The sequence below is a fragment of the Setaria viridis genome, chromosome 3, assembly GCF_005286985.2.
Source record: "Setaria viridis chromosome 3, Setaria_viridis_v4.0, whole genome shotgun sequence".
Taxonomy (NCBI): Eukaryota; Viridiplantae; Streptophyta; class Magnoliopsida; order Poales; family Poaceae; genus Setaria; species Setaria viridis.
In genome coordinates, this window is record NC_048265.2 from 49,965,014 (window position 1) to 49,980,473 (window position 15,460).

Consider the following 15,460-nt stretch of genomic DNA (forward strand, 5'->3'; position numbering starts at 1 on the left):
GCATGTGCCGCCAAGACCTGGTATTGGCAGACAATGCAGAGAAAAAAGGTGTCTTGATGCAGAGATGCTGACTGGTTCACGGGTCCCAATTGACACAATCAATGGGCCCGTCCTTGTTACTCTGAACACGTACCCGGGCTACAACCCTAGCTAGATATATAGGCAGGCAGAGGCCGGGCATGCCATGTGTAGGTAGGTTCAGCCTTCAGCAAGGCCAGGCACCAGCATGATGGATAGGTAGGGTTCACTGCATGCATGCATAGGCAGAGAAATGGACAGGGCAGCATCAAATCTCTCTAGGTACAATGAAAAAAAAGTTGTCTTTCTCTAGCCACACATTCAAATTATGATTATGATTAAGAGGAGGCAGTTGAGAAGAATTACCAAAGCCGGCCACGAATTAGATATAGTGATTATCTCTTGCATGATTAGGTAACTGCTGGTACTCAATTGTCCAATGCTACAACCAGATGGAGCATCTATTGGGCAAGGCTCTGGTCATGCTGCCCTTCTCTCATTTGTTTGGATACTAGCCAGCTAGAGTTTATATTGTCCATTTGTCGATGATGGGTGTAATGTTCTTTCTGCAACTTTGCTAGGAACTTGTATAATCAAGTGTGCAGGGTTTGGTTTTGACCAAAAGTATGTGAATGAGCTTGCACAATACATTTGATTAGCACCACTTGCCAGCCCCTGCGTCATCTTAGTTTTAACTTATCGAAGACATAGTATATTCACATATGTTGCGAAGGAGGCGACTACCGTGTCTGATGAACACGTATGGCTCCCCAGGCTTTTGAAAAAACATGCCTACGCTTTTGAATGCTTAACCATGGACGCATCAAAAGTGGACAGGCAAATCCTCGATCCTACAATCTGAAGATATCATATACGACTACATAAGCAGATCATATCAATTTCATAAACATTTGGAATAATGATCTCAAGGAAGTTTGCATTGTGATTCTGCACGCCACATGTGTATGATTTCAGGATTAAAAGTGTGCGCTCCTACTTTTGTAACCTGTGCGTGTATGACTTCAGGATAAGCAGAGCTAACTCAGACACCATTTTATTTCAGGATAAACAGAAGCTAGTACTTTTTTTTTCCCGAAACATTAAGCTAGTACCATAGTAGTACTGTGTTCTCGTCAGCCTTGGTGACTAATAATTAACAAGTGCATATGTAGCACCGTGGACTGCAGGATAATGACCTGTCACTTGTACTGATGACATCTTAGTTCCGGATGCAAAGTAGTTAGAGGTTGGAGGCCGAGGATTGATTATTTCCTTGTGAAAAATATGCTCATTTTGTATTGTGAGCTTCTAACTGACGTGAAAACAGTTTTATAGGATTGAAGTTAAGCACTGCAGATTTTTGAGCTCAATATGTATCGTACAGGAAAGGAATACATAATAGATGCATGCATGGGCCACAATGCAAAAAGATGAGCTCTTGTGCTTTCCCTAGGACAGAGTACAGTGCCTACCAATTGTGAGCATATCAGTACGAGACCAATCACAACTAACACACCAACTAGAAAAACCAGTACTGCAGGATACAGTTGGGGATCGAAAAGCCCATGCAAACAGCTCCGATCGCCCTGGACATCATGGAGATTAGCCAATCCTGGTTGCTTTATTTCAGCCGTCAACTTCTATGGGAGAACGGAATTAAAGAGCCTTATGATAGATGCCTGTTAAGCCGGCTATGAGATGATTGTGAATGTGTTTATGATGATAACATTATTGAAGCTAGCGTCCATGGACCATAGCCGGCCGGCCCCTTAAACTTGGCGTGAGGGAACCGATCACATTAGCTAGCGCGTAGAAAATGTTGTGTGGTCCGTGATTGTCTCAATTATTGATAAGAATCTAGCTGCACCAGAACATAAGTCTCATCTCATCTTCTTTCTCAAGAGAAAAGGGAAAGGGAAAGGGAAAGAGGAGGCATTGGTCAAGCTAGTATCATCATGAGAAAAACCTTACAGTTGAGCCCATCTGGCCCACGAAACCTAGAATGATCACATTTTGTACCTTCTCTTTTCTTACTTTTTGTCATTTACTGTTTTTTAGTTTAATTGGCTGATTAATTATTCATGTTTGAAGCTAGCAGTGACAAGAGCATATCCCTATCCTACTGCACTTAATCTAAAAAAATTCCTATCCTACTGCAGTATTATAGATTCATTTCAAGATGGAAGGGAGCAGTACCTCGTTGTGTTGTATCAGCAGCGTGGAAAGAGGAATCCATGAGTTCAGGTTGTTTCTTCTGTTCTGGGCTGCAGATCATCGGAGGATTAGGATTGCAGCTGCTAGTCTGTTCAATGCACATAGCTTTCGCAGCAAAGCCTGAACTTTATCTCGTAAAGCATTTGTGGGGGTGATTCAAAAGCCAAGGTAAAGCATTCGGGATCATTGCAAAACATGTCAGGACATCCTGCTTTAATTCCTGTGGCAATAAGTAGCATCCATGTCGGCAGTAATCCACTTGGTGCTCCCCAAACCGTGTAGGATTATTTATATAGCTGCGTGCCATGACACGCTGCTGAGTGCATTTGCCAATCACAGTGATGCAATGAGACACCTCGTATTCAGAAGATTGTCACAATCTTTGCTCAGGTAGCCCATCTACGCCACAGAATATTGATGAACAGTGTTGGGTTATCTTCAGGGACAGCTGATTCTGACCAAAGACTGAAGAGGCCCTTCCATGCACCTTCATCTGATTTTTTTTTCCAGAAAAAAAAAAAGTAAGCTGATAAAATTCTGCGTGGGCAGCAGAGGTCTTCAGTCACCGCCAAAGCATTGTCGCCCATGGACAAGGAACAGGAGCAGTAATTCTTGACCTGGAGGCGCACACTTGCACTTGCATGTTGCATCGACAAACAATGACACCTTGAGTAAGCAGCCGCACATGAAAACGTAGGCCCGCCATTGAGCAAGTGACAGTCACCGTGTTTCTGATTGACCAGACAATTCTGCATGCGAGAGACGTTCCAGTTAAGTCACCGAGTTGATCACGAGCATCTGCTGTTCACGCATCGGGTGATGAAGAAACTGATGAAGTTTTCCCTGCAGGCCTGTAGTGTTTCTCTCTGCCCTGCTGCTGTCAATTAAGGGATCTCACATCGTACTGTTTCTTGATCGGATTCTCAGGCTTCACTGCACATCCAGGACGAGAGTACCGATTTCTCCATCATCCATCCCTTCGACTTTACCCCAAAGCCATCGCTCAGTACTGACAAGTGCTCTGCATTGCATCCCTCTGCGAGCGTACCTGCCGTTCAGATTAAATTCAGATAGCTCGATGGATCCTCTTCGTGTACCATGCATATGCAGACTTCACTCCCACTTAACACCGACCTCGATCGATCCAGAGTCCGCAGGATTTGAGACGTCAGACGTGCACGCAAACGCATCGATTCACAAGCTATCTGCAGGCTTGTGTATATAATCTGTATATTGGTATCTTCTCTCATCATCCCAGCTGAGAGCAAGGAGCTCTGTTTTGCCATGTCGTTCAGAGTTCAGGCGACGCGGCCTCGGCGGTTTGATCTTACCATGTCAAGGAGGACAAGGAGACCAGCAGCAAGCTTGGCTGCCAATTTCCATCAAGAAGATCATGCCACCATGCAGCAGGGATCCCAGACGATGATACAGCCTGAGCATCAAGTTCAAGATTCCAAGCTGAACGCAGCGCCGGCGTCGCAATGTCTGTGCCTGTCAGATCACCTGCAAGCACGGCACTCTGAAGATACCGAGGCGCACAAGACTTCAGCACGGCCTGAAGCCACCGAGGAGAGTGAGACGCAGCAGCACCAGCAGCAGGAGTGCCAAGATGACTCTCGCCGTTTCTCGCTGCAGGAGCTCATAGAAGACGAGACCGGCGGCGCCATCGACGGCGAGGAGGACGCCGCCACCGGAGGCCACGAAGATGATCCTGCTGCCGATGCTGTTGCCCAAGGCGTTTCAGGAGCAGCTGCAGCAGGCCGGCCTGAGGAGCACGTGGCGGGGAGGAAGGTGATCGGCATGATGCGCCGGTACGTGAGAGTCCGGTCCATCAAGACCAAGCATGCACCGGAGAAGAACGTTGTGGCGCCTATATGTTGAGGTCAGCAAGAAATTCAGTGAACTGTGTAAATCAGTTGATTCATCTTGTCAAGTTTCTGTTTTTTTGAAAATGTTCCTTATTCCTGTGTGTGCGCACATTAGTATATTTGATTGATGAGTTGTTAACTGTAATACGGGAACCAAGATGAGAATATATGATGATGCGATACAGCTGCAAGTTTGCCACTCGAGACAGATAAATTTTATTGAAAAAAAATAACTAGACATGACGAGTTTCTGCATTGTTTCGATGTTATGGGGGGAAAAATGCCTAGTTGCATGTGCACAATTTGTCTAACTTTTTAATGGAAAGATACATCTAAATCTCATAAAAAGTGAAGTGAAAGGAACTGTCGATCACCCTCCTGGATCATACAAGTTCATTCCCAATTGAATCTCCACCTGCACAAAAGAACAGCTGGACTGGAAAAATTACAGGACCTCGTATGACATCATTCATGGACGAAAAGTTTGGCATATATCAACTGTTTTACATGCTCTTTTTACTCCTAAATGCGAGCCAGCAGATGGCTAACCCACTTATTCAAGAACAGAGATACATATCAGCTTCACCAATTTCAGTTCGGTAAGGCTCCAGTTACTCACAGATACGAGACCATCTTCTCAGAGGCACGACTGAAAATAACAACATCATGCTGATGCTTCCTCGTTGGCAAACTTGTCTAGGAAGGCAAGTATCTCAGAATTCACTCTTTCGGCCTTCTCTTGCTGCAGGAAATGGTGACCTTCGATGATCGAAACCTCAAGATTTGGAACATTGGACTTTAAACCCCCGCTCTTGACGTACTTCTCAGTCCCGAAGGACTGGAGACCGACGTCATTCTCACCAAGAATGAACTTTGCAGGCACTATGATCTTCGCTCCACTCCAAGGTGCAGTAAGCCTCCAGTTTCTGCAAAGACCACACATCACTGCTGAACTAAATAAAACAATACAAGGCATCAAGAGGAGGACATAAGGTGTGGAAATTACGTTTCCAACATGCGGTAGTAGTTCAAGGGTCCTGTGAACCCATTCTTCTGAAACTTTTCGGCGTACTGGCCCAGTTCTTCGTCCGTCATCCAGGGAAGTGGCGACGAAGGTGCCTGAAGAAAGTCTATGATCTCTACTCCAGGAGGTGCAATGAGTTCATCGATTTCAAGGGCGTAGAACTTTTTTAGGACAGTCGCAACATCGTAGCGACCAAATGCCCTTTCTGCTCTTCCAGGTTCCTGCAAGTATGTATTATGGAATAAGATATATTGCAGTAAATAGTAAATATATAGACCATCACTACATAATGGCTATGTGCATCCTAGGTTGAGGCGCCGCACCTAGGATAATGATATTGCATTATCTTAAGAAAAAAAAGGACCACCACTACAATCTGTACTGCTTTATCATGTAGTTGCATATTCATTTCCATGGAACCCTGCGCCCTGGAACTGATTATATGAATTTGAAGAGAAATAGACCAACTTTAATTTAGAACAAAATACTTGCTCCTATTTTTTTTATGATACACAGAGAAGATGAATAGCCGATCCAACTTTTAAGAAGACAAGGTAGTCTGTGATCGCAATTAAAAATGTCACCTGAAATTTGTTCTCCACCCCAAATGGAAGATTCAAGCAACAATTTATACCGCAACGTATTTAAGCAAGAAGAAGGATGACCGCAGACTATTATGTGAGCTTGTTATTTGTTTAGCAAAATTACTTTGAACTAGTTTGTATGCATTGCATTAATAGCCAATCAGATTAACATTAACAGCAAATTCCACCAGCCCGTCCTCCGCCGCCTGCCAATCTCCTCGCCCAAATTCTCATTCCACATGCAGAGATCAACGGAAGGAATTAAGTGGCTGAGCAGCGAAAGTGAACTCCACCTGAAACTGATTGATGTAAAAGCTATCGCCGAGCTTGGCAAATGACTCCGTCATCGGGCGAGGCCCGCGGGGAAAGTAGGGAATCCCCAGGATGACGGCGGCGCGCACCCTGTCCGGCCGGAACAGGCAGAGGTGCCACGCCACCTGCGCGCCCCAATCGTGCCCGACCACGAACACCTTTTGGAGGCGGAGGTGGTCGAGGAGCGCGACCAAGTCGCCGACAATGTGGAAGATGGAGTAGGCGGCTGGATCGGCGGGGACGGAGGAGTCGCCGTAGCCGCGGAGGTCGGGGGCCAGCGCGCGGAAGCCACGGGCGGCGAGCGCGGCCATCTGGTGGCGCCATGAGAGCCACATCTCCGGGAAGCCGTGGACGAGGAGGACCGCCGGCCCGGTGGAGGGGCCGCTCTCGGCAACGTGGAGGGAGATGCCGTTGATGTCCGCGGTCCATTGCCGCACCTCGCCGGCGGCTTCGGTCGCCATGCTTGCGCTGCTCGAGTCGCTAGCGGCTCAATCAGTCCGACAGAAACATGCGGCCACTGAGTCACTGACATAAACACAAATGATTATCTGAACCTCCTGGATCACACATTTCACATGTAGCTTTCAAGTCAGTGCCCAAGTTGACTGGCGCACTAAGCCACTAAGGGTGCGTTTGGTTGGGAGACAATGTAGAACGGGACGGTCCCGTCCTAGTTTTTCGGGATGGGATGATCCCATTTCTTCTTTGGTTGAATGGGATGGGGTCGTCCCAATTTTTTGTTTGGTTGGAGAGATTGCGACAGACGGGACGAGCACCGTTTTCTCATTCTGTTAACACCGTTCGTGGGGCCCGCCTGTCATGGGCCGGCCGTGCTCGCCCGCGCCGGAGCTCCCGCCCGCGCCGGGCGCGCTCGCCCGCGGCGGCCGCGCCGGCCGCGCTCGCCCGTGGCGCCCGCGCCGGCCGCGCCCGCCCGGTGGCGCGGGCGCCCGCCCGCACCGGGCGCGCTCGCCCGCGGCGGCCGCGGCGGCCGCGCCCGCCCGCGCCGGCCGCGCCGGCCGCGGCGGTGCTCCCGCCCGCGGCGGTGCTCCCGCCCGCGGCGGCGGAGCTCCCTCCCGCGCCGGCCGCGGCGGAGCGCCCGCCCGCGCCGGCGGCGGGTCCGCCCGCGCCGGGAGCTCCCGCCCGCGCCCGCCCGCGCCGGCGGCGGGTCCGCCCGCGCCGGGAGCTCCCGCCCGCGCCCGCCCGCGCCGGCGGCGGGTCCCCGCGCCGGCCGCGCTCGCCCGCGCAAACGGCGCGTGACGGGGGCGAAGTGGGATGCCCCCGTCCGCTCGTTTTTCCCGGACGGGGACGTCCTGGATCTTCGCGGTATATTCCTCGATAGGGATGTCCCCGTCCCACTTGTCCTCCAACCAAACGCGGGACGAAGTGGGATCGTCCCGTCCCGTCCCACTTCGTCCTCGCAACCAAACGCACCCTAAGGGGCTACTAGTTTGGAGCAGATGGATTAGAGAATGTGCATAACCTGAAATAACACCAGGCAGCTAAAATACAGAAAAATCAAGCACCAAGTCCAAGTGGTACTTCACATGGTTTCTAGAAAAAACAAACAAAACTCTTTTATTCCTGTATGCGAGCCAACAGATGGCTTAGCAATCGGATGCGTTTGGTTCACCTTGCTTATTTTTAGTCCATGTCACATCAAAAATTCAAAATAATATGAGTTAATTATAAAACTTTATTTTTAGTCCATGTCACATCGAAAATTCAAAATAATATGAGTTAATTATAAAACTAATTGTACAAATGAAGACTAAACGACAAAACAAATTTATTAAGCCTAATTAATCCATCATTAGCAAATGTTTACTGTAGCAACACATTGTCAAATCATAGGCTAATTAGGTTTAATAGATTCGTCTCGCAGTTTAGCCTCCACTTATGTAATGGGTTTTATAAATAATCTACGTTTAATACTTCTAATTACTATCTAAACATTCGATGTGACGGGTGCTAAAAATAAGCCAAAGTAACCAAACGGGGCTTTATTCAGTTATTCTACGTTTTCAGTTCAGGAAAAACTGGCTAACAGTCTCCCAAAGATTTGTTGGTTTTCCCATACACGACACGACTGCAGAGTAACATCATGCTGATGAAGCCTCTAGCCTCTCTACTCGCTGGCAAACTTGTTCAGGTAGGAAAGTATCTCAGAGTTCACTCTCTCGGCCTGCTCTTGCTGCAGGAAATGGTGACCGTCGATGATGGCAACCTCAAGATCTGGAACATTGGACTTCAACCCCCCACTCTTGATGTACTGCTCAATTCCAAAGGACTTGGCACCGATGTCCTTATCGCCGGCGATGAACTTGGCAGGCACAGTAATTTTCGCACCGCTCCATGGTGCAGTAAGCCTCCAGTTCCTGCATTCACCACGCATTACTATTCAGATGGGTGCAGCTGAATGAAATACCAGGAAGGCAGACAGAGTTTGAGGAAACTACACTACATACATGTCCATCATGCGGTAGTAGTTGAGGGGCCCTGTGAACCCAGACTTCTGAAACTTTTCGGCATACTGGCTCAGCTCTTCCTCGGTGATCCAGGGGAGTGGCGAGGAAGGTGCCTCGAGGAAGTCGATGATCTCTACTCCAGGAGGAGCAGTGAGGTTGTCGAATTCAATGGAGTAGAACTTCTTTAGCACGGTCGCAACGTCGTAACGAGCAAATGCCCTTTCAGCTCTTCCAGGCTCCTGCAGACATGAAATTCTCGCATGAGTGGCCTGCAAGAAGTTAAGTTGTAGCCTAGTGCCCACCAGGTACCCTGTCCTGAAATTGCGAGTTTGAAGCAAAACAGATGAGGCAGGCAAAGGAAGATGAAGATACCACCTGGAACTGCGTGATGTAGAAGCCATCACCGAGATCCGCGAACGTCTCAGAAATCGAGCGAGGGCTGCGGGGGAAGAAGGGAATCCCGATGGTGACGACGGCGCGCACCCGGTCCGACCGGAACAGGCAGAGGTGCCACGCCACCTGCGCGCCCCAGTCGTGCCCAACCACGAACACCTGCGCCGCCGCCCAATAAATCCATCCATGACGAGCACCAACAAGGGAGAGCTCAATCAAGATCACGAATTCACGATGCGTAAGGTGACTCAGGTGAGTAACCAACAGCAGCAGGGGGGGGGGGGGGGGGGGGGGGGGGGGGGGGGGGGAGGGGATAAAAGGCGGCACCTTTGTGAGTCGGAGGTGGTCAAGGAGCGCGACGACGTCGCCGACGATGTGGAAGATGGAGTAGGCGGCGGGGTCGGCGGGGACGGAGGAGTCGCCGTAGCCGCGGAGGTCGGGGGCGACGGCGCGGAAGCCGCGGGCGGCGAGCGCGGCCATCTGGTGGCGCCAGGAGAGCCAGAGCTCCGGGAAGCCATGGAGGAGGAGCACCACCGTCCCATCCGCGGGCCCCTGCTCGGCGACGTGGATGGAGACGCCGTTGACGTCCGCGTTCCAGTGCCGCACCTCGACCGCGCCGCCGCCGTCCATGCTTGGCTCGCCGCTCTTGCTTCCTCTGGTTGGCTGCTACGTCGGTCACGGGTCAGTCAATATGCTCTCGCTATCCACGTTGTAGAAAAAGAATGGCCAAAGATTTTAAATCTTGTACCAAACAAATAATAATTATTTAAATTATCTTGTGAATTTTCTTTTGCATATCATGACATCCTTTTCAACAAGTCAGCTCTAGCGTTGGTATCGATTTGGATCTAAGCTTCAAGTCATCGAGTGCAATTAAATTAACATTTTTAGAGACGTGGGAGCTTTCCTTTTGGATTAAGGTGACAAGCTGATTAGGTGAGCATGAAAATATTTTTATACAATATAGATAGCATAGAGATAGCTGGGAACATACAAATTTACAAACAGTTGGAATTGTTGATGCTACCAAACAGAGAATCTGGAGACGACTTACAAAATCCTGTTGTATGATCATTGGCTTATCCATCGACTTCAGATTCCCAGCTGAAGCACTATTTTTCTTTTTCCTCCAGAAGCAATCTACGAGCCAGAATAATTTCATTTACGCGTTGAAATACAGGGCAGGCCTCAACGACGACCGCAGCCAGCAACGGATTCTTGCAACGAAAAATGGAACTAGCATTGTACAGGCGACATCTTGAGACAAACAGATAGACACCATTGCAGCTCAAAGTGTCAGGTTCAGCACATAGGAAGAAAGCAGGAATCTACCAAATCAATGTGCACACAGATAATCGGTGCGAGTGTGAGGACTTCAGAGTAGCAGCACATCAGCAAATCCATAGGCTGACTGCAGATAGGTACAGGGGTGCATAGCAAATCATATTCCTTTTGAACTCGTTTTCAGTTATTCAGGCACGGTACACTCTTGCTTATTCTATATATATATATATATATATATATATATATATATATATATATATCTATATATATATATATCATTGATGGTGATAATATATTCCCAAACTCGACACATGTGTGCAACTCATTTACATACCACCACAGCAAGGTAAGCTTTGCAGTCCAATAGAGGGGTGCTTAGAAATAAGCCTAAATCATCTCATCTCCCCTTGGAAGAGATATATCACGGTAAGGAAGGATGGCAAGCATGCCACTGATGCTCATTACACTGTGTCGTCATGGAACCACCATCTGGTCTCCTTTGGCGACCTCCCATTGCGGCAGTTCCTAACATAGCGGTCATTGTCGGCCGGGCGTTGCTGCAACCATACACTGCAACTAGTTAGAAGACGAATACCAAGTGAGAGCAGGAGTTTTGATAGATCAAAGTCACCTTTGCTGGCGAACTAGACAACATAGACAGGATACTGATGCAGACAGAACTCACAGTCATCGCTGGTGACCACGAATCATACAAAATATCTGCACATAAGAGCAGCAGCAGGAAGCTGTCATTATTTCATACAAATCATGCAATAAACTGTAGCAAATGGTCATCATGTCTCTACAACATAACTTTCATTTCATTCACAATCTCAGAAAATTCATGGAAGACGGATCAGCTATTAGCTATTTTGTGGACAGAAGAAAGAATTACGAAAAAAACAAGACATGTTCAGATGTGAATGCAAGGCTCTAGATCTTCTAACCTAAGAAAAGAATCAGATGATAACAGGTCTAGTTGTACAAAGTACAAAAAAAATTCCGGCTATGTGAATTTCTGATTCAGAGGCTCATTTACCACAACTTGTTGTCTAAGAGACTACAGAGTAAATGACACATGAGACTAATTAATTTAAATCCTGCTGAGCACTTTATAAATTGCCGCTCAATGAATTCAAAATTAATTAAAATCCCTGGTGAGAAGCTGTCTTGATAAGCTGAGGCTCAGCTGAATTCTTAATCATGCCCTCCCCATAAGGGCTATGGCCCATGAAAATATGTAGATTGTCGCCTCAATTTGGACAAAGAACTACGTACAGCTTTCACAAACAACATAACCTCCCACTTGAAGCATTTTGCAAAGTTGTCAAGGTGATCAACAGAACTAGGTAGATTAAGAAAAGAAGATACTGTACGAGTCATTCAGTAAGATGCTTGCTGCGCAAGATATCATAGATTCGGTTCACATTCAAATTGGTTGGTTTTAAAAGTGTCGTAGCGAGGGATAGCGCCAATCACTAAACTATAATTCTTAATTGTTGCCATACTAATGCTACCGCATTATATAGGCATGGATAGCAAGGGTGATCAACCATACAATATATGGAAGGCAGTGGAAATAAACAGCTTAACAGCATAGGGATGGCTGGAATTATGGGCAAGAGGGGGGAAAGCAAGGTGAAGCTATTCAGGACGTACCATAAAGAGTGGAGACATCATATTTGAGTCAATATATACAACCACCAACAGCTAATATATTAGATCTAGTAGTTATAATTTGTATCAGAAATGAGATAGTAAATGGCACATACGGACAGAGAGAACTTAGTGAGAATGCCCCAGTTACAAATAAACAAGGCCAACTGTAAAACAGTCCTATATCTCATTTCACATGTAGTCTAGTCCCTTTGCATGTGATGGTTTGAAATAGTATATGCGTATATGATAGCTTGTTCCATTTAACTTGCTATTTGAAATAATATATGTATATATGCATAGAGCAAGGACACAACCCATGTGAATACATTATGGTTACATGTGAAGAATAATGGCAAAAACAATCTTTTCACAACTACTTGAAGGGGTTTCATTTGAATAAATATTAATTTAGTTCCCCAATGTACCCGTATCTTCTTTCATATAAGTAATGATGAAACCCAAGAAACATGAGAACCAGCCTTCAAGTTGTAGAATAGTCTTAAGTAAACATTCTTTCAATAATTCATTCTAACCATATCTTCGCATTAACTATTAAGATATGTCACCAATTTTCCAAAAGATTTATTTGCCAAACACCTCTGCATGTGGCCAACCAACCAACAGGCTAACATGCTTCCTCGCCTAACACAATATCACCTGCTATACTCTGCCTATATCTGCCATCCATATCCAGGCACATAACTCAAGCCATTAATTTTAGTATTTTGGGAGCTAAAATGATTTCAAAAGAAGGAACTGGTGATTCTAATTGAACTTTGCATTTTCTTCATTTTTAGAACTCTTCGCTACCTTCGAGGAAATATGACCAAAAAAAAAACACTCGGCATAAATATAATGCCGGTTTCTATTATGCATGCATGCATAGTATAATACTGTCTGGCAGATAGGATTTTCTCCACAAGTCAATGCAAGATAACATGGAAAGCAGATAGGAAATTATGCAACTGAAAAGGGAACAGAAAAGGAGGTTTAGCAATAATTTTCCTACAATACCAATTGTTACAAAACTAACCTACAGACAAACAACAAAGCATGAAGCTGTAAACAAATGTAGCATCGAGACAGCTCAAAGTACTCAATTTCAGAGGGAAGAGAGGGCATGATGTCGTCATAGATAAAGGTGTTATAACTCATGATGCAAGGATAAACAGAAACAAAAGAGAGACTCGTTCCAGTATTCTGCTAATGACTATAGATGCATTGATGGAAGCTATAATATCAGCAAGATAAAGGTACAACCAGACAAGCCACCAACATCCAGACATTAAGAGAACTTCAGAAGGGAGAATACAAAACCCCTGCGCAACAGCAAGTTCACACATCTGGCTATCCCATTAAGACCCTCTAGTAACAAAAGGAAATGGTGTGTTGGGGCATCTCAGTCGTGAGCCTACTATAGAACTATAAAAGCACACAATTGGTTAAGTTGGCAACTTTCTGCTAACAAATGGAATCTTAGCACCTAACTGACAGCTAGATGGAACATTAGGTCAGGCAAAGAACATTCCCATAAGGTCACAGCCATGAAGTTAACCAAAAGCATCAGACGTGGAGTGAGTCGTACACAAATCTTCTCCATGAGAGAAGATGCATAAGGAACAGGCTTTTTACCTAAGCAGATGTGGCCGTTGCTGTAAATGTGTGGATGCATCGGGGCGGGATTGAGAAAAATGACCTGGAAGCAAGATGATGTTAGCATCTAACCAAATGTAATGAACAGAGGAAGATAGAAGATATAATTAACTGAAGGTGCAATCTTTGTTGTGAAAACCTGACCTGAGGAGCCTCCATGGGATAATGCTCGGGGAAGTCAACTTGCAACTGGTAGGTTTCGCCGGCATAGAGGGTGCCTGCCGCTCCGGTGACCTCAATCACCCACCTGTTCAGTTATCAAGACAGAATTATGCTACTAGGGAAGCAGTCCAAATCCACCCCTCCACACATAACAAGTGAGATCAAGGAAAACCCCTAGAAATCAAGAACAAAGATCAACAGAAGAAAATGGTTCTTGAACGGTTGGATCCATCCGTCTGGAAGTTTCAAGCAAGGCCAAAGAAAAATCCCAGAATAAACAGGAAAGAAAGGGGGACATGATAAGTGAGGAATTGCAGGGAGGGACGCGGGGAGAAAGGCGGCACCTTTGGAGATTATCGGAGACCTTGTGCTTGAACCCGGCCGGGGGGCTGAGCTGCCACTCCGCGAGCTCCTTCTGCAGCCGATTGCAAGCGATCTTGCTCAGCGCCTGCACACGCGGAAAGGGATCGATCGAATTACAGAACGAATCGAGAAGGAAAACCCACCGGTCTGCGGGCGAATCGGACGGATTGGGGGGAGGATGGTGCGGTACCTTTCGGGAAGGAGAGGAGGAGCTCGTCATGGTGGGGGGATGGGTTCTTGAGGAAGGGAATCGAATTGTGGAGGAAGACGGGAGGCGGAGACGAAGGCGGAGGGGTGGGGAGGGAGAGAAACCGCAGCGGAGTCGTCTATTCGCCCTTCTTTATTTCGGTTTCAGACTTTGGATGCTTCCGGTTTTTCTTTATTTTTTTTTTTCTCCTTTTGGGTTCATAGAGAAGAAGAACCTGGCCGCTTGGTTTTCAGAGATGAGCCAGATAGGCACTTATTCGCATTCTATGGCTTCAGATATCCTAGTGTGATCTAGCTAGATAATGAGTTTAATTATATATTACATATAATTAGTAATTTGTATGTTATGTAACCATCTAAGTGGAATTGTTTCCCTTCGCCTATAAATTGGAAGAAGTAGATGTCCTTTATTCTACTACTAATAATTATGTTATTAGATAAATATTAACTACATTTATGCTAACTTTATGATTTAGATATTGTTCTTTAACTAGAAATTACGGATAAAGGAGATTTCGTAAGAGATGTGGCGCGCAACGTGAGTAAATAAGGTGAGTGGAGGAATCATTTTGGTGATGCTCATAGTTATATTGAAATACATTATCCCTAAATACATCATCCCTAAAGTCTCGCCTTCCATGATTTTAAGATTCAGTTCATTCATTTAATGACTTATGTGTATAAATATGTATAGGCAATGCTATCTGTGATGAACTTCATGGGTGAAAACTATCACTTCTTTTACCATTGGTTTAAAATCCTATAGTTTGGATTCATCCATCTATTGATAGAAAAATTAAAACAAAATTAAGATATTTTATTTATCTACTTCGAACATTTTTATTTCACTGCTGGAACATTTTCCTTAGACCGAAATGTTGCAAATCCAATAGATTTTTGCTAGCAGATCTATCGCCCATGATTTTCCGGACGGCCCATGAACCTGCTTTGACATCTTTATGGGCTAAATTCTAGACAAGAACGGTCCGAGCCCCCAACATGTGTGAACCCTCTTGCTTGCTTTGTGCGTGGGTCATCCTGTCGTGCCCGGTTTGTTTTAGCTTCTCGGGTCAGCTTTCTGACTTCTGACAGTTAAAAGTTAAAAGAGTTCAGATATTGGGCTGGCTTCTGGAAAACTAGAAAACTAGCTTCCAAGGAAATGAACTAAAAGCTGGAAAACTGGCTGAAAGGAGCTTTTCCTGACTTTTGATGTGCTAAGAAGATTTCAGAAAGCTAATAGCAAAAAGTCAGGAA

General features: G+C 46.1%; 2 protein-coding genes across 2 annotated transcripts; both read right to left on the minus strand.

Annotated features, from left to right (window-relative positions):
• Positions 1-4,537: 4,537 nt before the first annotated feature.
• On the minus strand, positions 4,538-9,594 carry LOC117848107 (uncharacterized). The gene is made up of 7 exons (XM_034729425.2): positions 9,206-9,594; positions 8,861-9,037; positions 8,486-8,724; positions 8,154-8,395; positions 6,002-6,507; positions 5,107-5,345; positions 4,538-5,026 (listed from the first exon to the last, which is right to left on the minus strand). The coding sequence occupies exons 1-7, from the start codon at positions 9,506-9,508 to the stop codon at positions 4,765-4,767; spliced, it is 1,968 nt and encodes a 655-aa protein (XP_034585316.2). The 5' UTR covers positions 9,509-9,594; the 3' UTR covers positions 4,538-4,764.
• A 718-nt stretch (positions 9,595-10,312) lies between these two features.
• On the minus strand, positions 10,313-14,352 carry LOC117848108 (ubiquitin-conjugating enzyme 15). Its single transcript, XM_034729426.2, has 6 exons — positions 14,190-14,352; positions 13,981-14,084; positions 13,619-13,721; positions 13,454-13,517; positions 10,794-10,882; positions 10,313-10,719 (listed from the first exon to the last, which is right to left on the minus strand). Exons 1-6 carry the CDS (start codon positions 14,217-14,219, stop codon positions 10,624-10,626), a joined length of 486 nt encoding a protein of 161 aa, XP_034585317.1. The 5' UTR covers positions 14,220-14,352; the 3' UTR covers positions 10,313-10,623.
• Between the last annotated feature and the right edge of the window lie 1,108 nt (positions 14,353-15,460).

Bases quoted from the DNA above. Each gene is read 5' to 3' on its own strand.
- LOC117848107 (XM_034729425.2), bottom strand. From the start codon at position 9,508: ATGGACGGCGGCGGCGCGGTCGAGGTGCGGCACTGGAACGCGGACGTC. The intron at 5,346-6,001 runs GTGGAGTTCACT...ACATACTTGCAG, and splicing joins TTTACATCAATCAGTTTCAG to GAACCTGGAAGAGCAGAAAG. The intron at 5,027-5,106 runs GTAATTTCCACA...TGGTCTTTGCAG, and splicing joins TACTACCGCATGTTGGAAAC to AAACTGGAGGCTTACTGCAC.
- LOC117848108 (XM_034729426.2), bottom strand. From the start codon at position 14,219: ATGACGAGCTCCTCCTCTCCTTCCCGAAAG. The intron at 13,722-13,980 runs GTGCCGCCTTTC...ATAACTGAACAG, and splicing joins GTCTCCGATAATCTCCAAAG to GTGGGTGATTGAGGTCACCG. The intron at 13,518-13,618 runs GTCAGGTTTTCA...TCTTGCTTCCAG, and splicing joins ATCCCATGGAGGCTCCTCAG to GTCATTTTTCTCAATCCCGC.